The 27,179-nt window shown below is 43.8% G+C and overlaps 1 protein-coding gene across 1 annotated transcript in view; it reads left to right on the top strand.

Moving 5' to 3' along the window:
* The window catches only part of LOC144762238 (adhesion G protein-coupled receptor F5-like), a 626,316-nt gene that overhangs the window by 378,724 nt on the left and 220,413 nt on the right, over positions 1-27,179 (top strand). The window contains exon 6 of the mRNA XM_078647382.1: positions 6,880-7,047. Within this exon, the coding sequence (XP_078503508.1) occupies positions 6,880-7,047 (168 nt within the window). The remainder of the gene's footprint in view (positions 1-6,879; positions 7,048-27,179) is intronic.

Below are 27,179 nucleotides of genomic sequence, written 5' to 3'. Positions count from 1 at the left end.
GTCATTGGACTGTACGTCGTTACACAAGTCAGGACTTCCTCTGGTGGTCCTTTTGTGACAGTTTCGAGGAGTGCCTCTCTATTCTGATTTCTGGCACGTTTTTTGCATTTGTTTATCGTTTTCCTTGGGTAATCCCGGGCTTCCAGTTTTTTGCAGAGGTCATTCGCCTGTGATTTGTATTGATGGTATTGCTGCAATTCCGCCGCAGTCTGAGGAACTGACTGTATGGTAAATTTTCCCTCAGAGGGCGGAAGCTATTGTAGGAGAGAAGGTTGTTCTTAGCAGTTGGCTTAAAGAATGTCCGAGCTTGGAGTGTGCCCGCATCGGCATAGATAGTTACATCTAAAAAGTCAATGCTCTTTTTATCTGCACAGTAAGTGAATCTCAGGCATTCATCTCTCTGGTTCATCCAGGTGTGGAATTGAAGTAAGCTGTTTTGGTCTCCTAGCCAGATTACAAAGATATCATCGGTATACCGTTTCCAGAACAGTATATGATGATGGTAGGGGTTAATGTCCTCATTCAGAATATATTGATCCTCAAATGTGCTGACATAGAGTCCTGCCACGCTCGGGGCAAATGTACTGCCCATCGAGGTCCCCTGGCATTGTAGATACAGGGTGTCTTTGTATTGGAAGAAATTTTCCATGAGTGCCATCCGGCAACACTCCAATACAAAATGTCTAGGGGTTTTGTAGGTCCACACAGAGTTGAATAGTAAGTTCTCAAGGGTGTCCATGGTTTTTCTTTGTTTAAGGCTGGTGTATAAACTTTCCACATCGAATCCAACTAGGAGCATTGTGATGGGAGAGTATTCGACGTTCTGTAATTTGTTTAGGAAATCTCTGGTGTCCTTTAGATACGTTGGAGTCTTCTGAACCAAAGGTCTGAGATATTGGTCAGCAAACTGGGAGAGTGGCTCCAGGATCGAGCCAATACCTGAAACGATCGGTCGTCCAGGTGGCGGTACTCGGCCTTTGTGCGTCTTTGGTAATGAATAAAAGTAGGGGGTTCTCGGGTTTGTAGTACCTAAATACTCCCCTTCTTTTTTCGAAATCCAGTTGTTAGTTTCCCCTTCTTCAATCATCATGGCGATAGTTCTTTGTAGTCTCGGTGTAGGGTCTGTTGTTAAGACTTTGTAGAATTTGTCGTTCGAAAGTAGATCCATACACTGTTGGTTGTATCCTTCCGCCGTGAGGAGAACCACCCCTCCGCCTTTGTCGGCGGGTTTGATGACTATATTTCGATCTTCTTTTAGGGCATTCAATGCTTGTTGTTCAAGTCTAGTAATGTTATTAAAGGGTTTCTGAGGGTTCTCAGCAAGTTCATCAATTCCTTTGAAAAGTGCTTGTTCGAAGGTCTGGATTTCAATGGGGACTTGAGAGTTGAGTGGGCAGAAAGATGATTTCTTTTTCAAAGTGGTATCTCCTTCTCTGGTAGGGGATTGATCTTCTTTGAAGAAAGCCCTTAATTTCAGTTTCCGACAGAATTCTGCCAGTTCACATTTGGTTTTGAATAGATCTTGTTTGGGGTTAGGGACATATCCTAGGCCTTTATTAAGGACACTCTCTTCTTCTTTTGTTAGGATCTTATCCATGAGATTCACGATGAGAGATTCGTGTTTGTTCCTGTTTTGGCTTTGGTTATGCTCCTGGTCTGTACTTGTCTGGTTTGGTCGGACCAGGTTACTCCTCTCCTCCGTGTTCTCTGTGATGTCTGGCCATTCCCTAAAAAAGGAACGCCTTGTTGGAAGTTTTGGCCTGACTGATGTTGTGTCTGGTGGTTCATAATCTGCGGACCTTGGAAATATGGATTCATCCATCCTTGAAAGTGAGGGTTAAAGGGTTGGAAAGGAATTCCTTTATTCCCCATCTGAAAAAACGGGGGTCGCCATGAGTTGCGTCCTCGTCGATTTCCTCTCCGGTTATGATACTGGGTCTTGTTGGGGTTGTGAAATTCGTCTCCACCTTGGTCCGATCCATTGCTGGATGTAGCACTATTTGACCCGTTGTCATCTGACTTGTAATCCTTGCTGCTGTAAGGATGCACTTTCTCCAGGGAGAATTTCGCAAGACACAGCAGGTGCCGATCGGGCAGAGACATGAAAGCCCAAACCGCAAGTATTTTGCTAGCCCAAACCCTAATTCGAAATTCTTTCCTCCTATAGTCTGCCTGGAGCTCCACCGCCTGATTGGAGCGCGTTAGTAAAGCGCGCGAGGTAACAGAGTTTCCCCGATTACAGTTTAAGATCAGACCGTGTCTCACTAATCATAAAATAGACGTGATTAGACACCAAAACAGAACCACCTAGAGACATCCACCTTGCGGAATGAGTGACGGTGGTAAGACACTACGCATATGACATGACGCATGTTCACTGGTATTTGCGTAATTCTCCGGACTTTCGTAGAATTGGAGATACACTGATAAAACATGCATGCATTTTCAATCTCTAGCATGCGATAGTCCTATGCATGAGTTTGGAGTGGTAATGAGAGAGTTGACATTGCCATATATTTACCGGTCTATGAAGTATTGCCCTTTTCTAGCCGTTATGGAGTCCATAATTGAATAGACGTATGAAGCAGATTTCTGCTCAGTGTGTGTCCCTATGTATCCCACCCCTTGTTTGTCGATACGCAACTGTGTTTATTTTGTTACAGGTACACTGAGACCTCGAAAACAGAGAAACAGGTTGACAATCCCTATTTCTTATCACTATTTTCAAGAGCACTTTATTTATACCGTTCTCACTTTATTCACCTAAGGGTCCTGATGAATGCCCGTAAGTCCTAACTAAGGCGATTGAGGCAGAAACATGTCGACCACTTTTTTAACTCACTATTTATGACCCCAACACTCTGAGTACATCTACTACCCATAGCAGGTCCTTAAGATGCACTAATTCAGAGGTTACTAGACCCGAATCCAGAACTAATAAAATTTCCATCTGGCTTTCTGGGACTTTTTAAATATCCCCTGCACTGGCTCACTACTGTATCAACCTTGGGTAAGAACCACCTGGTGGAGGCTGCATAACCTGATCGACCTGATGATTATGCACACACGTGACTAACAAAGCGGAAAACCAAGATATACCGCTTAAGATATCACCATACCCATCACATGCATGAGGGTCTTTTATTTGGGACACCCCACATTCTTCCTGCATACCAAAGGTTGTGCAGGACAAGTGATCCTTCTCCATTTGAATAGCACATACCAATGCCCCACCTCCCCCCAAAAAATAGCCACAATCTTTCTGCCCTCCAGGGTGTCTACTTTTCAGAATTGTGTGGGTATGGCAGGTTTCCCTAGACGACCGCTGAGCTCGGGCCAGAAACCCAGGTGCCCCCCGCAAAACCAAGTCATTTTATGATAGGTAATTTTGAAGTCTCCACAATATGTTTAGGACCCTTGCCTGTCAAGGGTACTTGACCCACCCTCACGATTGAGGTACCAATTTTACAGGGAGACCTAAAGGAACACTAGGTGGTAGGAAATTTGTGTCAGCCCAGTGATCCCATAAATGTGATGTCTTTCAGCTACATTTGAGGTTTGCAGGGGATTCTGGGTAGGGAAACATTGGAGGATCCACGCAAGTCATACCACACTAGACTCCCCAGGGTGTCTACTTTTCAGAAATGTGTGGGTTTGGTAGGTTTCCCTAGATGGCTGATGAGCCCGGGGCCAAAAACCCAGGTGCCCCCTCCTTGCAAAACCAGGTCATTTTGTGATAGGTCATTTTGATGTCTCCACAATACGTTTTGGGGCCTTGCCTGTCACGGGGATTTGGCCCACCCACAAGAGTGAGATACCATTTTTTTTGGAGACTTTGAAGAATGCTGGGTAGGTAGAAGTTTGTGGACCAACACAGATTCCAGAACTTTCCATCAAGGAAATGTGGGGAAAATATGGTTTTTTTTACAAAGTTTAAAGTGCGCAAGAGATTATGGGTAACAGAACCTGGTGAAAGCCATACAAGTCACCCCATCCTGGATTCCCCTGCATGTCTAGTTTTCAAAAATGTATAGGTTTGCTAGGTTTCCCTAGGTGCCGGCAGAGTAGGGTTCAAAATCTACATCTAGCTACTTTGAAAAAATGGGTCAGTTTTCACTGTAAAAATCTGGTGTGTCCATGTTGCATTTTGGGCTTTTTCCTGACTCTGGCACTAGGCCTACCCACACAAGTGAGGTTCTATTTTTATCAGAAGACTTTGGGGAATGTGGGGGGGGGTGGAATTTTGTGGATCCACGCAGATTCCAGAACTTTCCTTCTCAGAAATGCAAGGAAAATGTGGGGATTTTTGGCAAAGTGTGAGATTTGCAAGGGATTCTGGGTAACAGAACCTGGCGAGAGCCACACAAGTCACCCAATCCTGGATTTCCCTGTGTGTCTAGTTTTAAAAAATGTGTAGGTTTGCTAGGTTTCCCTAGGTGCCAGCAGAGCTAGGGTTCAAAATCTACAGCTAGGCACTTTGTCGAGAAAGGGTCAGTTTTCACTGTAAAAATGTGGTGTGTTCACCTTGCATATTGGACCGTTTCTTGTCACGGGCACTAGGCCAACCCACACAAGTGAGGTATCATTTGGGGAATGCGGAGTGGGTGGAATTTTGTGGATCCATGCAGGTTCCAGAACTTCCCATCACAGACATGTGAGAAAAATTTGTTTATTTTTTACCACGTTTGAGGTTTGCAAGGGATTCTGGGTAACATAACCTGGTGATAGCCAGACAAGTCACCCCATCCTGGATTCCTCTGGGCATCTAGTTTAAAAAAAATTATCGGGTTGCTAGGTTCCCCTAGGTGCTGGCAGAGCGAGGGTTCAAAATCCACAGCTCGTCACTGTGCAAAAAAAGGACCAGTTTTCACTGTAGAAATGTGGAGTGTCCATGTTGCGTTTTGGGCCATTTCCTGTTGCGGGCACTAGGCCTACCCACACAAGTAAGGTACCATTTTTGTCGGGAGACTTAGGGGAACAGAATTGTTGAGCAACTGTTATTACCTATTGACTTTCGATGCATTTCTACATTCCAAATGTAAGACAATGTGTAAAAAAGAAGTCCCTTTGAAAAATTTCCTATAATTCACATGCTAGTATGGGTACCCACAATTTCAGAGATGTGCAAATAGATACTGTTTCTAAACTCTATATTTTGTTCCCATTTCGGAAATACATAGGTGTCTTTCATACAGATTTTTCACTGTTTTTATTTTCCCAAATGAATTGCTATATACCCGGTACACAATACAAAACCAAAGCAAGACAATGCTCAGTTATTGGCTCTGGGTTCCTCGGTTTCTCTGTGAACCTACATATATATCCCCACAACCACAAGGGTCCAGCGGATGTAATGGTATATTGCTTTTAAAACTCTGTTATACTTAGAAGAATTTACAGGTGAAAACGTTGGCACAAATGGCTGTTTTTTTCAACTCATTTTCAATTTTTCCTATATTCAGCTGTTAGTTTCTATAAAAACACCTTGAAGGATCTACACAAATGACCCCTTGCTGAATTCAGGATGTTGTCTACTTTTCTTCTGCAGCACTGTTTTCCCCTTTTTCAAATTGTGCCAGGATACTTTATGTTGTCAAAGTTACAGGAGCCTAAGCACAAACTACCCCAAATGGCCAAAATAGGGCTTGGTACAGGGGAGGGGAGTGGGGAGAAAGGAGTGTGCATCTGTACAATGGACCACATGGTGAATGTATAAGGTTACCATGGACGATTCTGACACCCAGACTCCATTGATTCTTATACCATTTGTTACCATAATAATTCTAAGCACTCAGCCATTCACTCACTCCCATGAATATAGTCAGACATCCAGATAAGCAGCAACTAATGTTGAATGAGAGGTTATTAGGAAGCAAGGCAACATAATGTATCTTAAGTGTTTTATTGTTGAATAATTTATCACAGGAAATAGGGTAGAAAAGCCTAAATCTGCCTATCATTTATTGAAATGAAAAAATGTGGAGCAAGTAAAAAGACTTGAATGTGCCCTCATAAGATGCAAATCTTCCTTCAGTGATCTTCGCCATTAGCAAATGCCTACGTTGGAAGACTGGACATCAGGATGCTATTTTAATAAGGCTAAAATTAACCAAAGCCCTTACTATCGCAGCGTGCTGTTTTTTTACGAAGGAATAAATCATCAAACATCCCTGGCTATTTAAGAACTTTTCCATTAACATTTTCTCTGTTTTGCCTCTGTTTCACTACTTCAGACTATCTCTCTCTCTGCCTACCATTAACCCTGACTCTGTCTCCCTGTCTACCTTGTATCATTTTAAGGATTTGGGAGTACTTAGTAGACACATTTTGTGCGAAGCTTAATGTTTAATTCCATATTGTTCGACATCATGCAGATTTCAGATAACAGACAATGGGTAATCAGAGGCAAAGTTGATCTGCCTGGGAAGCTGGGAAGGGGACTTGGGGACTCCAACACATGTTTTTTCTAGCGGGGCAAAAAATCCATGCATCTAAATTATTTGTTCAAAGTGAAGTTATATGGCACATTTGTATTAATTACTTTCCTCGTCCCTGTATCTGCGGCAGAGGAAGTGTCCTAAACGGACCGATTACAGCCAAACATTCAATACCGAGGCTGAATATTAATTAGTAAGTATTTTGCATGGGTGCACCTATATGTTATGGACGTATTTCAGTCCAATCTGTGAGTCATTAGACTTATTTGCTGCCACAATAGGTTGAGGACCTATCATTGCCAGCTTTTTGAAGTTTAAATTCTGCCAGTTCATAGTTCGTAATGTGCTCAGTGCTGTAGGTAATTGACCTTTCCGCAAAGCAAATGTATGCAAATATATGAGTATAAATGAACTAACTACTATCAAATTAATTTCGTTCTAGGAAATATACAAACTGTGGCTCCTGACAATTGCAAACGGTATTTACTGCGTGCAGACATTTCTTATTGCCGAATAGAGACTTCGGGTGAGACCTCAAGCCACCGATGTTATTGCAGAAGAACTCGTGAACTTATCTCAGATATATTAACTGTGACACTTATCAGAAAAGGTGAGTAATCTTTCGTCTATGTAAATTAAATATTCTGGGGCATATTATCAAGGGGGTTTATCTCCACTTTTTTGGCTTTAAAAGCCAAGAAAGCGGAGATAAAATTATCTCCCTATTACCTAGCTGTCGCTAACACCAGTTAGCGACAGCTAGTAGGAGATAGCGACCATCTTGGGCCCCACTTTGCATGTCAGAGAAATTTATCACTAATGACATGCAAAGTGGGCGTGCCAAGATGTTAGCGACTGGAAACAGTCGCTAACATCGCTATCTCCTATTACCAACTTTTGAGATATTCGCACTAAGCGCGAATATCTCCAAAAGCTAACACCTGCCCTGAGCAGTTCTTAGCCATTTTATCCAATGGGAGGTGGATAACATGGCTAAGAGCATTAGCTCGGTAATGCCTGAATATCGCTGACTTTTCAGCGATATTCATGCATTGCGGCCGATTTTTATCACATTTGCGATAAACCTTGGTAATACCAAGGTTTATCTGCGATAAAAATCGCCGCAGGTCGGCGATACATTTTTGTCTCTAACCAAGCAATAACGATAAATATCGCTATTGCTTGGTAATATGCCCCTCTGTTCTCCATACAGTATTACGAAAATATATCTTTCAAGTGTAATGTATATGAGTGTGCTGCTCATTATTGGAAGAATGTGAAGTCTAGGCTGGAAAAACCTTGATCAAAAAAGACCGAACTCAAAATTATATTTGCGGCCCTAGATAAGCTTTGTGCGCAGTAATATGAATTATGGGTGCAAATTAAGGGCCATATTTTTTAGCCCCTTGCGCAGCAAGTGACACTGCACGGTACAAACCTTGAAATCATATCTAAGGGACCACTTAACGCCAAGTTTGCATGCATTTTAGTGGAAACCCCCCTGCATGCACGTTCTGGATTGTACCAGAGGTCCAGTAGTCCCATTTTTCCTAGTTCTTTTTTCACAAATACAAGCCAGGGGATTTTAAATGCACTACCATGGCTCAACACATCCTTCAATTCATGCCTATAGTTTGACAGTTCTGGTGTTATCCATAGCCTACGCCAAAACCTTAAAGGTTTCAGAGCTAGCTCATCCTGGCTAAAACTCAGTCCTAAATCCAATCTCAGTGGAAGAAGAGGAGTACTTAGAGGAAGTGCAAGTAACTGCCTCATGAACTTGTTCTCCACTTTAACAATGTCAGAGTTACAGGAGTGCCCCCAGAGTTTCCCACCATAGAGTGCCGATGCCCTTGCCTTGACTTTGTAGATCTCCACTGCGGGGCTCACTGGTTTAAAAGTTGATGTATTTACCATTTTAAGGATGCCACCCGCTAACTGGGAGAGTTTAAGTTGGGCTTTCACCTGTTGAGGACTCCAAGAATAAGTTTCATTGATCGTCATCCCCAGGTATTGAAAAGTCTGTACCCTCTCCAGTCTGACCCTACCAAGGAGCGGTGTTGGGCGAGTGCGTGCCGGGGGACTGAAAATCATTAATTTGGTCTTATCAGCATTGATTTCCAGTCCCCAGCATCGACAGAAGTCGATAAAGCCATCCAACACTCGCTGGATCCCCATGGGGGGCATGAAAAGCAGGAGGGTGTCATCGGCAAACATTATTACTGGCACCCTCCTACCTGCCAATCTCGGTTCGTCATTGTTGGGGACCGCATCCAGGTGCGATACAACATCGTTCACATAAAGACAGAATTGGGTTGGTGCCGGGACGCACCCCTGCCTGACCCCCCTAGCGACCGGAAACCGGGACGACAACACTCCTTCCCTACCACATCTGACCTGAGCATAGTTGTGTGTATGCAGCCTCATCAGGACGGCCAAAATTGCATTAGGGACTCCCATATCCTGGAGCACCGCCCACAGTTTGCCCCTAGGTACTAGGTCAAACGCGGACCGGAGGTCCACGAAGACCATATAGAGGCTACCACCCCCCAACGTTGCCGTCTTCCAGAATAACATTAGGAGACCGAAAATCTGATCCACGGTAGATGTTTTTTTCCTAAAACCCACTTGGTAAGGACTGAGGATGTTGTGATCGTCAATCCAATCTTGTAGGCGATCCAGAATTAGTCGGGAAAATTTTTTCTGAGGGACATCTATGACGCTAATGGGCCTGTAATTGGTTGGAAATCCCGGAAGCTTGTTTCCTTCCCAGTGTAAGAATTGGCTTTTGTAGTCTGGTCTGCCCTGTTCCCATGATGCACTGGGCCAGGGACAGACTAATTTGCATACAGCCAGGTTCTGAAACTGGGATGGTGCAATGAGCTAAAAAACGGTGTTGGATCTAGCCCTGATCTCTTGACTGGGTGAGAGTATTCTGCTTAATTCAGAGACTCTGTCCATCACCACCCCTTGTTGTAAATATGTAATTGGTTGGGAGCAGAGGAGAACCCTTCTTGAAAATTGGAACAATCTCCGCTCCCAACCAAGTATCTGGTATCTCCATGCCTCCCAAGATCGCGTTGAAAAGGGCACAAAGGTAGGGGGCCCAAATCAACGGTTAATCCCCAAATAGATCACCAGGAAGCCTATCGAGGCCAGGGGCCTTGCCCTTCGCCAACTTGCTCATGGCAGTATAGACTTCTTCAACCAAGAATTCTAGCTCAGTACCTTTCCCTGGTCTGGGTGTATTTACCAGCGAACATTCTACACCTGCGACTGCTGCATATAAAGTCTTAAAATGAAGCTCCCAAACCCCCGCCTCTATATTGGGTTCAATTGCCGATATGGGCTCTCCTGACCCTGAGTTAACTATTGCCCAAAATCTACGTGCGTCTCTGGAATCCAGTGAGGAAGAAAGATTAGACCATTTCTCCATATCCCACTCCTTCCTAGCATGGTTAATTATATCTTTATATTGTAATCTTAGTGTGCGAATATTATTTTTATCTCTCCCGTCTTTGAGGGCCTCTATAAGCTCTGATTTTCCCTTCCTACATGAGGTGTTGTACCATCTAGATACAGGCACCCTCCGCCTTCTATTTGGGCCCGGCGGGTTAAGAAATTCTGCTAGGGAGGCAACTAGCTCCTGATGGACGCGCAGCATATTATCATTAAAATCTGCTACCAAAGGCTGTAAAATTAGGGAGGCCACTTCCTCAAGGACGGGTACGGCAGCACTGTATAGTTTAGGTAATGCATTACGTGATACAACCAGTTTGTCCCACTTCACTCTGCGCCTGTTGTTAGTTATGACCAACCCATCCGCAACTTCCAAGCCAGATTCCTTAACATTTGTCCTAGCGCATGGGCACTATATCCTCAAACTCAATGCGTTATTATCACTGTCCAGCCTGGGCAGTACCTCAAAGTTGATGACTTTTGGCCACAGACATACCTCCACCATAATGTAGTCCAATCTTGATTCCTGTCACCTTTTATTGAATGTGCATTTGGACGGAATATCAGAGGGCATGCGACCATTACAAGCCCTGAGAGAGTTATTCAGGGTTAGGGTCGTAATCTGAATGGTCAATAACAACAAGAGAGAAAGGGCATGAGTGGACACTCCTATACCCCAGATAAATATATATTAGCAACAAAGGAGTGACTGAGATATAAAGCAAAAAAAAGAGTGATGTTTTTCCGCTTAGTGTCGCTGATGTGATCAAGACCCACACATACAAGCTGGCACCCGGCAGGAGAAAACAAGCTGTCTCCCTGTGTACGCCCGATGGCTCCTATTAGAAGGAAGAAGCCAAAAGGGCCTAGAAGTCACCAAGTGCTCAGAACAAAGGATAACCTTATATATTTAGAAGGACCCTCACTCACCACTAGTTGGTGACATGCTTCACCATCGGGTCCCCGCTGGGTCCCCGCTGGGGTGACCGAATGTCCCCCCAGCGTGCTACAACGCCTGGTTACAGCGGAGCAGGATGTGGTGAGTGCAACAGTGCCGAAATTAGGAGGTGACTAATAGTGAAGGTGTAAGTGTGTTAAAAAATGCAAGGTTGTGCCTTTACAAAAGTCTTTAATATAGACCAACCTGCATTGCATAAAAACAAAGTGGGCGGACTCCAACAGGTTCTAGATTAAGGAACCGGGATCCTAGTTAATAACAAACAATGGTCAACATGTTTCTGCTGTCAGTTGCTTTTTGCTTAGCATTCGTCAGGACCTTAACCAAAGTCCTCCGGTGGTGTGCGCGCGCTAAGGCGCACCATCCCAGGAGGAAGTGTGAAAAAAGGATCACTGACATAATATAGAATGACAAAATATAGACTTACCAAAATATAGTCACCAAAATATAGAATGACAAAATATCGAATTCCTATCTACAAACAGGTAAGTACAAAAATATCGAATCCAAAATATAGTCTGTAAAAAATATAGTTAGTCAAAATATCTAATTTTTTTAAATGTCTTAAAAGTAATTTAAAATTAATGAAATAATAAATATAATTAACTAAAACATTCGTAAAAATACTCAAATAACCTTAAAATTAAGATATCATTAATTTAAGTTATTAATAAAAAATCTACAATATTTTACCGTAGGATAGCAGGAGGGTAACATTTAATATTACCACTCCAGTGAGTGCAACAATAGGGAAAGCGTTGGATAGCGTAGGGGTAAAAATTACTATTCCCACTCCAGAGAGTGCAACAGTAGGGAAAGCGTTGGATAGCGTAGGGGTAAAAAATATTATTCCCACTCCAGAGAGTGCAACAGTAGGGAAAGCGTTGGATAGCGGGAGGGTGAAAATTACTATTCCCACTCCAGTGAGTTTAACAGTAGGGAAAGTAATGATTTAATATATTATTATTTTTTTTAAATATCAATACCAATAAAACATTAATTGAAATTAATAACCAATTTAATATTATGTAATAATTAATTAGAAATGCAACTACATATTAGTTATTAAAAATTAATAACATATTCATAATTATTTAACAACGAATTAATTTTCAATAACAAAAACTAATTACTAATAAAAATTAATACCAATTAAAAATTAACAGTAAATTAATTATCAATACACAAAAAATATTTTTAATAAGTAATTAATTACAATTACATTACTTCCCACCCTATTCCCCTATAAACCCACATCCCACTACAGAAAATACATGAATACAATTATCATAATTATCAAATATTTAATTAATACAAAATAATTACCAATTAATAAAAATTAATTGCCAATTAATAGAATTTAATTACCAATTAAAAATTAATTAACAATAAATTTAAAATCAATACCAATAAATGAAAACAATTATTTACTTAATTACAATTAAATTACTTCCCACCCTAGTCCCCTATAAACCCACAACCCGCTACAGAAAATAAATTTAGAAAATTAACATAATTAACATTTAATCAATAATACAAATGAATTGGCAATTAATAAACATTAATTACCAATTACAAAATAACAATAAATTCAAAATGAATACCAATAAATAAATAAAAATATTTAATTAATTACAATTAAATTACTTCCCACCCTATTCCCCTATAAACCCACAACCCGCTACAGAATTAAATTACGCAAAAATTAAATTACATAAAATTCATTACTTAAAATACATTAAACATACATTACAAAAACTAATATACACTTTTCACACATATACTAACATACAAAACACTTTAAAAAATGTATATTATTAAAAAATGTATATATTTAATGCCTATATTGTATACTTCGATATTTTGACTTCTATACTTACAAAATCGATATTACTTACCTTAAATTCGATATTTTTAACCACTATATTGTGTCCATTCGATATTTTGTCCATTCTATATTTTTACTTCGATATTATGTCCATTCTATATTTTGGAATCGATATTATGACTGTTTACCGTGAAGGAATATATTTACAGTGATAGAAATCAAGACATTTTCCTGATTTAGTCACTACAAATTCAGTAGTGAGATGTACAAAAACCTGTAAAGGGAAAGGAGACAAACAAACAAACACACATGAAAAGAAATTAGCCAATCATTTTTTTTTTATCAGAAGCACTTCTGATCACTGTAAATTACAGGTTGTGGCGTCGAAATTAATTAGTATCGCGCCAACACACGGAGTATTGCCCCAAATCATGAGGTTAATTGCACCTGAATGAGATTGGCTTCCTGTCCAGAAAATGTGACGAGCATATATCACTGGCTCGGTTACATAAATCATGGCGAGTAGTGCGTTTTACCATTAGAAAACGATGTAGTTAGAAGAATTGCAGTGCTTGGGATGGTATTTATATTTGTGAAACTCATAAGTAGAGAATATCAATCACCATGAGTAGACAAGGTAACCCCCCTTCAAAGTAAGGAAAAATAGACATAGACCCACCGCATTCGAGGCGGAATCATGCCCCGTCGGAAAAGACAGCGCGGGACATCTTCACGCGGTGGTAGTCAATCCAAATCACAAAAACTACAGAAGGATTTAAAAAAATGGTCCTATTCCAAAGTCTACCCTTACTCTGTTCCTGATTTTACTCCGCCCACGAGTGCAGGTTACAATTCTGACACCTCAGCTGACTCCAACACCAGTGGCTCTAGCACCGACAGCACAGGGAGAAGACCCAGAGGGAGGGGTAGAGGAAAAGGACGAGGACGGGGACAACAGCAATTTTCACAGGAATACCATCCGTCTAACTGGCAAGCGCCATTTCCCCAACAAACTATGGGTCCATACCATCCGAATCCCTTTCAGGCACCTTTCCCGCCCATGATGGGCTGGAATCCTAATTTTATGCCATATCCCAACTTTAATCCCCAAGGATACCCACATCCTTTTCAGGACAGAGGCAGGCGGGGCAACCGGGGGAGACAGAAAGGCCCCAACCAAGTACACTGGGACATGCAAGAAGGGACAAGGGACCTCTCAACCACCACAACAACGGATCAGAGGCCAGGGCACAGCAACGCGAAACCTTAGTTACCAATTTATCTTCCCACATCCTTTCACAATCAGAAACAGATGTATTGGAAAAAGGACTAGGGTTTATCTCTACCCCTAGGCTCGACCGTTTCAAACTTCACTGTGAGCTGAACCAATTTTTTAGAAAGCTCCGGTTAAAAAACTTTTTGGAAACTACTGATCAAGATCGAGTTAAGGGGATTGAAGGTGATACTGATTTTAAACTCAAGTCCACTTTCACTCCCCCTCCACATACTGTCACGCCAGATATCCTGGCATTTGAGCAGGCTGTTTTTAAGGAAGTGGAAGAGCTCCAAGACCCCACCCCTTTTAAGAATCTAACCACTGATGAATTCAGGGCCATTCAATCCTTAAAAAAGAACAAGGAGGTTATCATCAAGAGTGCGGATAAAGGGGGAGGAATCGTAATCCTTAATAAAAAAGATTACGTAACCGAGTGCCGACGCCTTTTGAACAATGCTGCCAATTACATCCCGCTTGAGGTTGACCCTACTGACGACTTGAGAGATGAAATCATTGAACTTGTGTCAACAGCAGAAAGAGACGGTTGTATTACTAAGAAGGAGGCAGATTTCCTGAGAAAGTCAGAGGGGCGAGTTCCTTACTTTTATATACTACCTAAAACACATAAGAACGTGTTACCCCCACCCGGGAGACCAATTGTCTCCGGTCTGGGCTCACTTCTGGAACCCCTCTCCCAATATTGTGATTTCTTTTTAAGACCGATAGTACAGTCGACCAGTACCTACCTCAAGGACACTAAGAATTTTCTTCATCTGCTCAGATCAGTCACCCTGTCCAGTGATCCTTGTTTCCTTGTCTCGATGGATATCGAGAGTTTGTACACCTGCATTCCGCAGGATGAGACCATTAAGGTAATTAAAGAAGCACTGGACCGAGAGGTCTGGAGTTTCAATACTACCCGTGAATTTGTTGTTGACTGCGCCACCCTTGCCCTGAAACACAACTTTTTTGAATACGATGGCCAGATCTATCTGCAAGCAACAGGGACATCAATGAGCAGTACTTTTGCCCCATCGGTGGCAGGGCTATACGTGTTCGATTTTGAGTCGAAACACATATTGAACCCTACGAATCCATACGGCAATAACATCGCCGTATGGAAACGTTACATAGACGATGTGTTCATGATTTGGCAAGGAGATAAAACCACCCTCAAGGAGTTCTTCTCCTGGGTCAACACCTGCGATGACCACCTGAGATTCACTCACGAATATTCCCATGATGAACTAACCTTTCTGGATGTTGCCATCAGGAGGGCAGGTGTTCGTTTGGAAACAAGTACCTTCTACAAACCAACCGCAAAGAACAACTTGCTGCACTTTACCAGCTATCACCCACGGGCACTGCGGGAAAACCTTCCGTATGGCCAGTATTTGAGGCTAAGGCGTAATTGCAGCGATTTGTCCATCTATAAGCAACAAGCCACTGCACTGACCACCAAACTGGAACATAGAGGGTACCCAAAGGGGATAATCAACAAAAGCCAGAAGAGGGCCAGACATCAACAAAGGGATGCCCTTCTGGAAGATAACCCCCCATTAACGAACGGAGAGATACCACTTACATGCGTAACAACTTACAACTTGTTATCTAATGCAGTGAGCAAGTGTATTTCCAAAAATTGGAGGATCATCACCAGCAATAAAAAACATTGGGAAAAACCTCTTTTTTCATATAAGAGGGCTACCAGTCTCAAGGACTCCCTTGTCCACACGCGACCAAGGGATAACATAACCAACAACCCAATACCAAATGTCCTCAATGCATGGGGTCTACCACCGGTCATTGGTCACCACCCGTGTGGGAATTGTAACATTTGCCACCTCACTTCCCACACCAAGTTTCTTGACCTGGCAGACGGCACACGCTGGGAGCAGTGTTGCCACACAAATTGCAACACCTCAAATGTCGTGTATTTAATTACCTGTAGGTGTGGTCTACTATATGTGGGAATGACTTCCAGACGTATTAAAATCATAATCTGCGAACATCGCAGCAATATACGTTGTAAAAAATCATCAACTAAATTGACAGCACATTTCGTACATTGCAATCACACAACCAATGATTTGGAATGGACAATCCTTGAGCATTTGGCCAACGTCTCATAATCCACGTTGTTTGAGAAAGAACAACGGTGGGTGTATCGCTTGGGCACTAACAAAACCGGCCTTAACGATGATATACCATGGGCTAGTGTGCTCAAGAGATAAAAAGGCCCCGTTTTCGGTCTCAGTAATCAATCTCGCTCCACTGCACCTCCATGGCCGAAGTGTTAACTAAGTACTCCTTTTGCATTGCACAAGAGACCGACAGATAACTATGTATCTGGGTTCTTCACAGACACCCATGACATCTGTTTTACCAGGTTTAGCCGCTTTGTTGATTTTATGCCTTGTTATTTTACGCATTCGGCCTGGGACCCTCCTTTTGATATGCCTTCCTCCCCCTTTTTTGAAATGCCCTCGTACCGGTATCGGGATTCGAACCCTGGTCCGTGTATTCGACTCCCAGGGCTAGTTTCCCTTTAAACGCGGAGGGCGCGTCACCGACCAACCCACGTGTCCCTCTGAACCTACCACCGAGGGCCTGCTTTTAAGCCACTCCCCCCGCCCCTCACGGCATACCCGGAAGGCAGCAGCTGAGTGAGTAGGTGTTTTTACGGGGAGCCACGGAGGTGAAAGTAAGTTTCCTTCTTCCTTTCCGCTTTCCAACATAAATGACTATCGCCGACTACAAGTCCCCGCAGGGCTTGATCCCGGCTTAACGTTGTGCGGCTTTGGTTTTTGATAGACTACCACCGCGTGAAGATGTCCCGCGCTGTCTTTTCCGACGGGGCATGATTCCGCCTCGAATGCGGTGGGTCTATTTCTATTTTTCCTTACTTTGAAGGGGGGTTACCTTGCCTACTCATGGTGATTGATATTCTCTACTTATGAGTTTCACAAATATAAATACCATCTCAAACACTGCAATTCTTCTAACTACATCGTTTTCTAATGGTAAAACGCACTACTTGCCATGATTTATGTAACCGAGCCAGTGATATATGCTCGTCACATTTTCTGGACGGGAAACCAATCTCATTCAGGTGCAATTAACCTCATGATTTGGGGCAATACTCCGTGTGTTGGCGCGATACTAATTAATTTCGACGCCACAACCTGTAATTTACAGTGATCAGAAGTGCTTCTGATAAAAGAAAATTATTGGCTAATTTCTTTTCATGTGTGTTTGTTTGTTTGTCTCCTTTCCCTTTACAGGTTTTTGTACATCTCACTACTGAATTTGTAGTGACTAAATCAGGAAAATTTCTTGATTTCTATCACTGTAAATATATTTTTTCACACTTCGAGCCTCCTGGGAGGGTGCGCCTTAGCGCGCGCACACCACCGGAGGACTTTGGTTAAGGTCCTGACGAATGCTGAGCAAAAAGCAACTGACAGCAGAAACATGTTGACCATTGTTTGTTATTAACTAGGATCCCGGTTCCTTAATCTAGAAACTGTTGGAGTCCGCCCACTTTGTTTTTATGCAATGCAGGTTGGTCTATATTAAAGACTTTTGTAAAGGCACAACCTTGCATTTTTTAACACACTTACACCTTCACTATTAGTCACCTCCTAATTTCGGCACTGTTGCACTCACCACATCCTGCTCCGCTGTAACCAGGCGTTGTAGCACGCTGGGGGGACATTCGGTCACCCCAGCGGGGACCCGATGATGAAGCATGTCACCAACTAGTGGTGAGTGAGGGTCCTTCTAAATATATAAGGTTATCCTTTGTTCTGAGCACTTGGTGACTTCTAGGCCCTTTTGGCTTCTTCCTTCTAATAGGAGTCATCGGGCGTACACAGGGAGACAGCTTGTTTTCTCCTGCCGGGTGCCAGCTTGTATGTGTGAGTCTTGATCACATCAGCGACACTAAGCGGAAAAACATCACTCTTATTTTTGCTTTATATCTCAGTCACTCCTTTGTTGCTAATATATATCGTAATCTGAATGGCCAGAGGAGACCATGACTTTGGGTGTGGGGACTGGCAGGGCGGGACTCCTCAGTGTTCAACCTCGCCTGTCAGTACTCCCTCGTTTAAAACATTGAGTGGCTCATAACGGCAGTTCAGGTCCCCTGCGACCATGAAATGGATATCTCTGCTAAGAGAGCCAAGGAAAGTTGATAGATCTTCAATGGTTTTGGACTCGTTTGCCACACTTGTCGGCCGTGAGTAAACATTTACAATAGCAAGTTTGTAATGATTTGGCCAGGACAGGAGAACACACTGGATATCCTCAGAGTACGTTGGGATAGACTCGCCCGTGCACCCCAAGTTTAGACCCACCCAGGTTGTGAGGCCCCCCGATGGGCGACCCTTGCCTCCCCATCGTGCAGCAATATTAAATGCAGCTAACCCAACTCCATGTTGGTCCTCCCTGGCCCAGGTTTCTTGAAATACACAAATATCACTACTGTCCACAAAAGTACCCCACTCTGGGCAGGCCAACTTATTTGGTAGACCTGCCACTTTCCATGATAAAATTGACATAGAGTTTGTGTTCTCTATGCTAGGCAGTATGCAATACGCCGTGGTATTGTCTCTCCCCGTTAAATTTTCAGCCCCGTTAGAATGTAGGAGCATTACAGGTGGGTGGTCTTCAACTGCCCTCTCCAAACATACAATTCACCATCCCTCAGATTCCCTATTGGGGGATTTTGTGCTCCAGACAGCTCATATGCCTCGTCTCTCTCCAACGAAGTTTGGCCAGCCCTAGTATCCACTGTGAGTGACTGAGCATCATCAAGTGTAACCTGGTCGACCCTAATGAGTCAGTCGACCTGGTCCAAGCCGCTAAACCTATTATGGCATGGGATCTGATTGTGAACAGATAGTTGGTGGCCATCGCTAAACTTCCCACCTCTCGCCGCTCTATGATGTGGTACGAGGGACCAGCCCTCGTCTGAATTTCTCAGTTGATTGCTGGGGTAAAAGTGGGAAAGGGGTCTAACTTCTATCTTTGTACCAACGTTGCCTAGGTTCCAGTTGCATATGTAATCTGTAATAAGTGGATTCCTAAAATTGACCAATACACAGTCGCCAGTTGAAGTTTTTGGAGTGCGCCCTACCCATCCTACCCTTCTGACCATAGTTATTTCAGTACTCATGTGTGGAGGGAGAGGTCTATGCGCATTAAGCCAACAAATAACTTTGTTTTTTAGGATTGAAAATGATTCAACACTCGACATGCTGATTTCTGGGACTCCTGTAAGGATGATTAGATAGGGACTGACTTCAGGTGGTAGGTCCACTCGGGGTTCTGTTCGAGTTCTCCTACTTATTCCTGCATCCGCAATAGCCCGCCCATTTTGGGAAGTAATATCAATCTGAGCTTCTCCTACGCTACTGGGCACTGTCTGGTGTTCAATCCTGCACCCTCCACCCGCTTTATTTGACAAAACCTTTACTCCCCCCGTGGATTCTATAGGATTAACAATATTTTGATGTGTCAAGAGCCATTCAGAAGCTTGTAGAGTGCATCAAGCCCTTCAGAGGTCCTGAAATTGTGGTTTGCTGCCCTTCAGCTGACTCTAAGGCAGCCAGGGACGTGTGGCCTGGGTCCGCGTGAAATTGCATGGTGAGGAGCTGGTAGAGTCCCCTGTGGACATCCGATGTTTTGAGACACTGAACCGGAAGGAGGTGACCTTTTGCGAGAAGAGGAACCGTTGCTGTAGCAGTGCAGGACAGCGGCCCAGAGCCTCTGAGGGTTTGGAGCTTGGCCGGTAAGGTGCCTGTAGCCTGCTGCAGACACCTGCTGCGGGGTGGCAGTTCCTGCAGCGGTCAGACAGACTCTTGGAGGGCCCAGTCTGAGGGCCTGAGCGGACAGAACAAGACTGCTGCTCTGGTGGAGGCAGCTGTGCTTTTCCTCTCATCCCCCGCATGCCTATATATCCGCGGGGGCCCTGAGAGGAGGTGAGACTGAATCAGGTCTTGGAGGCGGCGATGACCTCACGGACACGGCGCATGTTAAAGATATAGGGGGACACTGGATGACTAGGCCATCGCACTGGGCTAGTTGGGCTGCGCTGTGGTCCGATAGACAGCACATGCCTGGTCAACACCTGTGTTTGCCCCCCTAGAAACCTCAGTATTGGGGTAGGTGGCAGTCGGATTGGACTGAGGGCCAATCTCAAAACCCCGCTATGGTGAAGCCAAAAGAACCCAGGGTGCCCCAATCTTACAAGATGGATAATTATGCGGTCTCCAGAGTACCGGCGACTGCTGCTGAGGGAGGAGTAGAGTACCCAGTGGATGGAGAGCCTTCCCCTGGGGCCATAATGGTGGCGAATCGAGACATGGAGGCTATGCTGGAGCCAAAGGTTGACATGGTAACCATTTATGTCAGTCTTATGCAGGTCGACCTTCAGAAAAGCAGAATCCCACATTGCGCTGCTCAAATCCACCACAAAATGACAGGACACCCAAGTGCGATCTCATACGCAGCAAGCACCTACAATGGCGGCAAAGCTTGAGTATCAAGAAGGGAGGACACAGAGCATCAACATCAGAGTGGTGGGGTAACCGGAGGGGTCATGGCTCGGAGCTTCAATCACCCAGATAGAGATGCGATTTTTCAGGTAGAGAGGGCACATGGAGACCTTCATTATGAAAACACCATTGTTTGCTTATTCCCATTTCATACCCTGCAGGTTCAGTGACAACAGTGCAGCTTTGAAGCGATGAAAAAAGAACTGAGGGAGCAAGGCCTTAAGTGTATGATGCTGTTTTCTGCCAGACTCCGGCCTGCTAATAGGATGCGTCTCACAGCAGAAGTTGTGGAGAGGCTTGCGAAGCAATGTGGGTCTTGCTCAAAAGACTCACACATCGATGGCAATACGTTAGTTCTGCTCAAGGTTGTGCCACAGGCTTGAGGGTTGGCACATGCTGGTCGGGCAGTGGCTGGGGCGACGCGAGATAGAGGGGGGAACTCTGGACAAGACACCTGATCAGGGTAGGCAGGTCAAGGAGCTAGCTTTGGAGGCATCCTGATTGACAAGTGTACTGTTTGGACCTCGAGATGTCGACATATGATAATCTGCAGAAAGGGATATAGTAATACTAGCATATTGTCAGACATGGGTTATGCTTGGCGGAGCCGGCTTACCTCCTCTTTTGTTGTTAGATGCTGTTGTTTGGGTGACAGGCATGCTGCAGGTTTTTGTGGTGAGTAATTAGGAACCTATCTAGCAGGGACGCAATGTGGGGGAGTTTGTTTGAAAGATGGGGAATGTTCTCCTACCTTGTTTATGCTTTATTTGGGTTGAATGTGCTCAATTTCAGTGCTGGCTAACAATTGACGATGTTCCAGGATAGATCCTCAGAACCGATAGACCAGAGCCCTCGTTAGGAGCTCATACAGTCACACTGGTGTCCCTCTGTGTAACCAAATGACAGTGCCATAACGCCAAATACTAAAGATCTGGTCTTGGAAACCGAATGGTCTCTGTAGTAGGATAAAACAAACTGTGGTGCGCCAATATATACGGTGACATGCCCCAGATATGATCGTGTTACAGGAGACCCATTTTAAGAGAAACCATTGTAAGGCATTTGATAGGTGTGTATACAGACTGATAGTGCATGCGTGCTATTCGGCCAGCTCCAGATGGTTTGTTATTTTAAGTGGAAAGGTGCCACCGTGCTATCTCTGCTGATAAATGGGCCGATCCTATGGTTAGATATGTAGCAGTAAGTCGGAGCTGGCAGAGGTGCACCCTAAATGTCTGCTCAGTGTACACCCCCCCATATTGCATGTCCCTAGGTTTGTCCTGTTGGGCCCTCTGCAGTCGGGGAACTCGGAGGGCAATAAGGTCTTCCAGTGGAATTACATAAAGGCATGATGGATAAGATTGTGGAACACCTCTTTAATATGTTTCAGATGGCTAAAAGAGAGGACTCATTGCCGGAGGACCAAAGAAGAGCTTTTATAGTGGTTATCAATAAGGAGGGCAAGCCACTGAAGAATGTGAGTCCTACAAGCGCATTGAGTTGCTCAACTTTGAGGCCAAGGTCTTGGTCAAGCCCCTTGTGCTTTGAGTGCAAACTGTAATTACATCCATAGTCCATCCATTTCAATTCAGCTTCATGCCACATAGAGGGACACGCTTAAATCTGAGACAACCGTACGGGATCTTGCATGGGACTGGGGCCTCCTTTGCCAAGCCATAGACACTGTGTCATTATAAGCAAAGATAGCATTTGTTGACAGCGTGGAATGGTATTATTTGTTCGCAATTTTGGAACGACTTTGTTTTGGGTCTAAATTCATCAGCTGTGTCCGGTTCGTGTATTTGGTCTCTCTGGCACGTGTCCGTGTCAACAATTTGGTGTCTAGCTTCTTTGCACTACAGAAGGGTACGAGGCAGGTCTGTTGTTTGTCCTCAATGCCCTTTGCATTGGCGCTCGAGCCTTTTGTGGGCCGGGTAAGCCAAGACCCCCCTATAGGGGGCATTCCAGTTAACCATGAATGGGACGAAAGAATCTTGCTCTATGCAGATGATATTCTATTGTATGTCACAAAGCTGATGTTCTCGGTTGATATGATTCTACAAAGATTTCACATATTCAGGGATTATTTGAGATACTGGATCAATTGGGAGAAGTCACTACTGTTCCCGCTGGTGGGTGGGACCCCAAGGTTGTCATTGAGATGTAAGGGTCCAGTGGAATTGCATGGTTTTAGGTATCTGAGTGTATATATATATGACAAGGTAGGCAAGGTCTTCTAAGCTAAGAACCTTCTCCTGCATCTAGAATGGTTCTACAGGGATGCCCTGCACTGGTGGACATTTCCACTCTCACTGATGGGCAGCGCAGCCTTATTTAAGATGATGACCCTCCCGTACCTCCAGTACATCTTGCAGAATATGTCTTTGAAAGTCATGCCAGATTTCTTTCATAAGATAAATTCTGAAATACGATACATGTAATGGAGCGGTGGAACCTCCTGTATAGCAGTGCATAAGTTACAAAGGGGAGTGTATGATTTAGGATTAGCAGTGCCAGATATCAGGAAATACCATTGGGCTGCCCAATTAGTATTGGTAAATTACTTGGTATTTGTGGGCCAAGAAGAACATGCATATTAAGTTTAGAAAATGGCCATGAGTGATAGGGGCTACCCCCCCTATATTGACAAAAGTTGGTGCACACCCTGCCTGTCCATACTCAGTCGGTGTTAAGAGCGTGTAGAGAAGCCACCAAATAACTGGGCTGGGAGGGTCGGCTGACTGAATTTACTCCACTTTGGGTCAGTGACCCCCTTTCTGAAGTGGTGGGAATGCAGGGCTTCACAAAATGTGAGGAGGGGACAGGCATTGTATCTTTTGACATTCTTGGTCAGGAATATGAATTGGGGGACTCAGAGTGATGCACGTGTTTCATGGGCACATTCAGGAGGGGTAGCAGTTGGTTGAGCTGACCCCCCTTGAAGATCGTCTTTTAATGGATCCCCTGACAGACCAAGCTATCTCAAACATTCACAGAGAATTGGTGAACAACTCACCAGAGCCTCTGGTGACATTGAAAGTGGCATGGGAGGGAGACCTTGGCACGTTGGAAGACGATGATTGGGTTGAGGCAACACTGGGTTCCACGGAGGTGGCTAAAAGATCCCTCATTTGGTAAGTCCAATTGAAGATCCTACACAGGACATAATACTCTAGACCATTGTTGCATTGAATTACGTGGACTGACACCTCTCACTGTCACCGAGGATGTGGACAGGAGGGGACCTTTTCCATCTTTTCTGGGATTGTCCATTGATACAAGGTTATTGGAAAGTAATTATACGAATAATGACTGATGTAGTGGAACAGAAGGTCCCTTTGGAGGATAAATAGCTTCTCCTTCCTATCTTGGGTGAAGAGTCATGGCCATGATATCAAAACATATGGATTGCACTGGATTTGGCGGTGGCTAAGCACAACATTGAGCAACTGTGGGGGGCTGTCACCCCCTGAGTGTGGCTGGCTGGGAGGCAGACCTCGAATGGTGTTGGAGAGCGGAGTACACAGTTTACCTCAGTAGAGGTTGACCGTGCAAATAGAGAAAGGTTTAGGGGTGTTGGCTGGGGTAAAAGGGTCTATAAACTGCAAGGTATAATGATGAATATAAATGTATGTTGTGAATGGGTCATCTGTGTTGTAGGGGTCTTGTTCCTTGCTTGTCGAGCTATGTCTGATTATGATATTCATTTATTGATGCAGACATTGAACTGTATTCTTTTTGGTCAATTGATGTATAATACTGTGAATTGCTGTTGCTGTTTTGTACAGTTGATTGAGTATTATTAATAAATAATAAGATTTTTTTTTAATTCCACAAGTCCTGTCACGTCCTTATTATTTTCATTTATATTCTCCTCACCATGATCAGGGATTGTTCTAGCAATGTTCTAAACATTTCTTGACATTCTGAATCAAGGAAACATAGCAGAATATATTTTTTGTGCCAATGGACATTTTATCTAGTTCGATTTCTACTATATATGTAAGAAATTCTTCCTTCAGCCTTTTCCAAGCAATGGACGGATTCCTTCTATTATGTAAAAACTGTTGTAGAGGATAAAACTACATTGTAGAAAAGCAAGGGTAGACATGAATAATAAATGGAAGAAAATCACTTATGCAACATGTGTTATAAATTAACAGTACAGCAAGGATTAAACTGAAGTGAAGAGAGGGGTGTCAGATTACTGCTCAAGTTGATGAATGAACACACTAGGATGAACAAAGCATACAATTATTTTAAAAAGACACTCTGACATTTCTGTCATTTCTGCTGGAACAACAGAGGCTGGTAGAGCACCTTAGGCCAACTTGCAGGGGTCCTGGACTGAGATGACACCACTTGACAGGGCAAATTTAAAGGTGGCAGAGTCCAGGTGCTGGGGTCGAGGTAATTATGCTGGTACCCGATGACATATATTCACGAAATATAAGTTACAAGTTTACAGTGCAACATGGGACAGCTACAAGGACTCAGACATATTTGAAATACTAGATTACAGAGAGTTGAGAGGGTCTGCAAGATGCGTTGCGCAGCCAAAGCAATGTGTCTGTATGGAGATGCAGTGAGGCTGTTATGTGAAGTACTGGGTTGTCCTCGATGATCCCATCGACAAGGGCATGCAATGCGAAGACCAGTATCGAGGATGTATTGCGCAGTCTCGGTTATGCGCTGGTTCCAAGGAGCTTCTACACTCCGATGAGGAGTCCGGCGTCGTCTGCAAGGCCGCCATCAATGAGGGATGCAAAGGCCTGCTTCGAGGATGTGTCACGTAGCGGAAGTTATGAAGAGGCTTTCGAAGCAGTGTGGGTCTTGTCAGTGGGAAAAACCCACACAGTGAGGGCAATACGTCAGTTCTGCTCAAGGTTTCACCACGCAGCATCAGAGATGCATCAGATCTGCTGGAACAACAGAGGCTGGTAGAGCACCTTAGGCCAACTTGCAGGGGTCCTGGACTGAGATGACACCACTTGACAGGGCAAATTCAAAGGTGGCAGAGTCCAGGTGCTGGGGTCGAGGTAATTGGAGTTGTCTGTCCCTGAGGCTCAAGTGAGGAGGCCAGCCAACTAGCATAATGAGTCAATCTGGGGTCTCACTCTGGGGTCCTGCATTCAACAGATGCCCATCTGACCCAGTCAGGAGGACTGCAGGCAGCAGGTCAGTACAACATGGCAGCAGTTCTTTCACGGCAGTAGCCAAGCTGAGTGGCAGTCCTTTCAGCAGCACGTGGTTCTTCCTTCTGGCAGAGTATCCACAGGTCCAGAAGTGTAATGATAAGTTGATGTCTGGGGTCCAATATTTTTACCAAGTTGTGCCTTTGAATTGGGGAGAAGCTTTTAGAGGCATGCCTTTCTAGTGCACAGGTGCCCTGTCTCCCTTGTCCTGGCTTCATTCTAACTACCAGGTGTATGCAGCCCTTTGTGTGGAGGCAGAACACATCCTATTCAAGTGTAAGGGGGGCTGTGCCCATCTCCTCCCTCCAATCCTGCTAGTGTTGGCCTATCCAGGCACACCTAACCTCCATATTGTGTGTGGTTGCCTAGGAATATATACAAAGCCCAACATCCAGTCATGTGGCCCGGAGACAGGCTGCAGGCACCAAATGGCTAAGACAGGAAAATGCCAACTTTCTAAAAGTGGCATTTTCAAAATTGCTATTTAAAATCAAACTTTACCATAAGGTAGGATTTGTTATTCCAACTGCAAAGACACCAGTCATGAAAGAGTTACTTTTCCCAGTTGGAAGTCACATCTTAATAACTGCAATAAGGTAACCCCAATGTCATCCTATGGGAGAGGTATGCCTTGCAGTAGTGAAAATGAATTTAAGAGGTTTTCACTACCAGGACATGTAAAACTTAAATGTACATGTCCAACTTGTTAGATACACTGCACATTGCCCTCTAGGCCTACCTGAGGGGTGACTTATATGTCTTAAAAAGAAAGGTTTATGCATGGGAAATGGTTTATTTTGCCTGGGGAAAATTGTTGTTTAAAACTGCACACACAGGCTGCAATAGCAGGTCTGGGACATGTTTAAAGGGCTACTTAAGTGGGTGGGACAATTAGTGCTGCAGATCCACTATTACATTTAATTTACACCCCTCAGCACAGGTATTGCCACCTTACTAGGGGCCTACATGTACCTCAAATAGGTAAAAGCCAATCTTGCCATGTTTTAAGAAGAGAGTAAAAGCACTTTAGCACTGGTTAGGAGTGGTATAGTGCCCAGTTTTCTAAGTCAGCAAGACAGGAGGTTTGAAGGCGAAAAGTTAGGGGGAAACTACACCAAGCATGCTGTGTCTAACATATACAGAATGCATTGGAAACACTGTGGTAGATGCACAATTCTTCTTTTTTAATTACATGGTTTAAGATGGTCGCCAATGTTGGACTCTGAATCTTAATTTCTCATACAGTGTCCTGTTAAAACATACAGAATGCGTATGTATTGCCCTGATAAATACAAAATCATAGGAGGAAAGCAAAAAGTTTACGATCATGTGTGTGCATCGCAGAATACATGATGTTCTTCAATATTATAATGGCCTCAGATAATAAGCAATATTAGAATAATGTCGAGTCAGTTAAAAAATTAACATAAGGCTGGGTGTTATAGCAGAATCAACACACAAGT

This window comes from Lissotriton helveticus, chromosome 6 (assembly GCF_964261635.1).
Source record: "Lissotriton helveticus chromosome 6, aLisHel1.1, whole genome shotgun sequence".
NCBI classification, from domain to species: Eukaryota; Metazoa; Chordata; class Amphibia; order Caudata; family Salamandridae; genus Lissotriton; species Lissotriton helveticus.
Note: the sequence above shows the minus strand (reverse complement) of the source record. Positions and strands in the feature narration are given on the sequence as shown.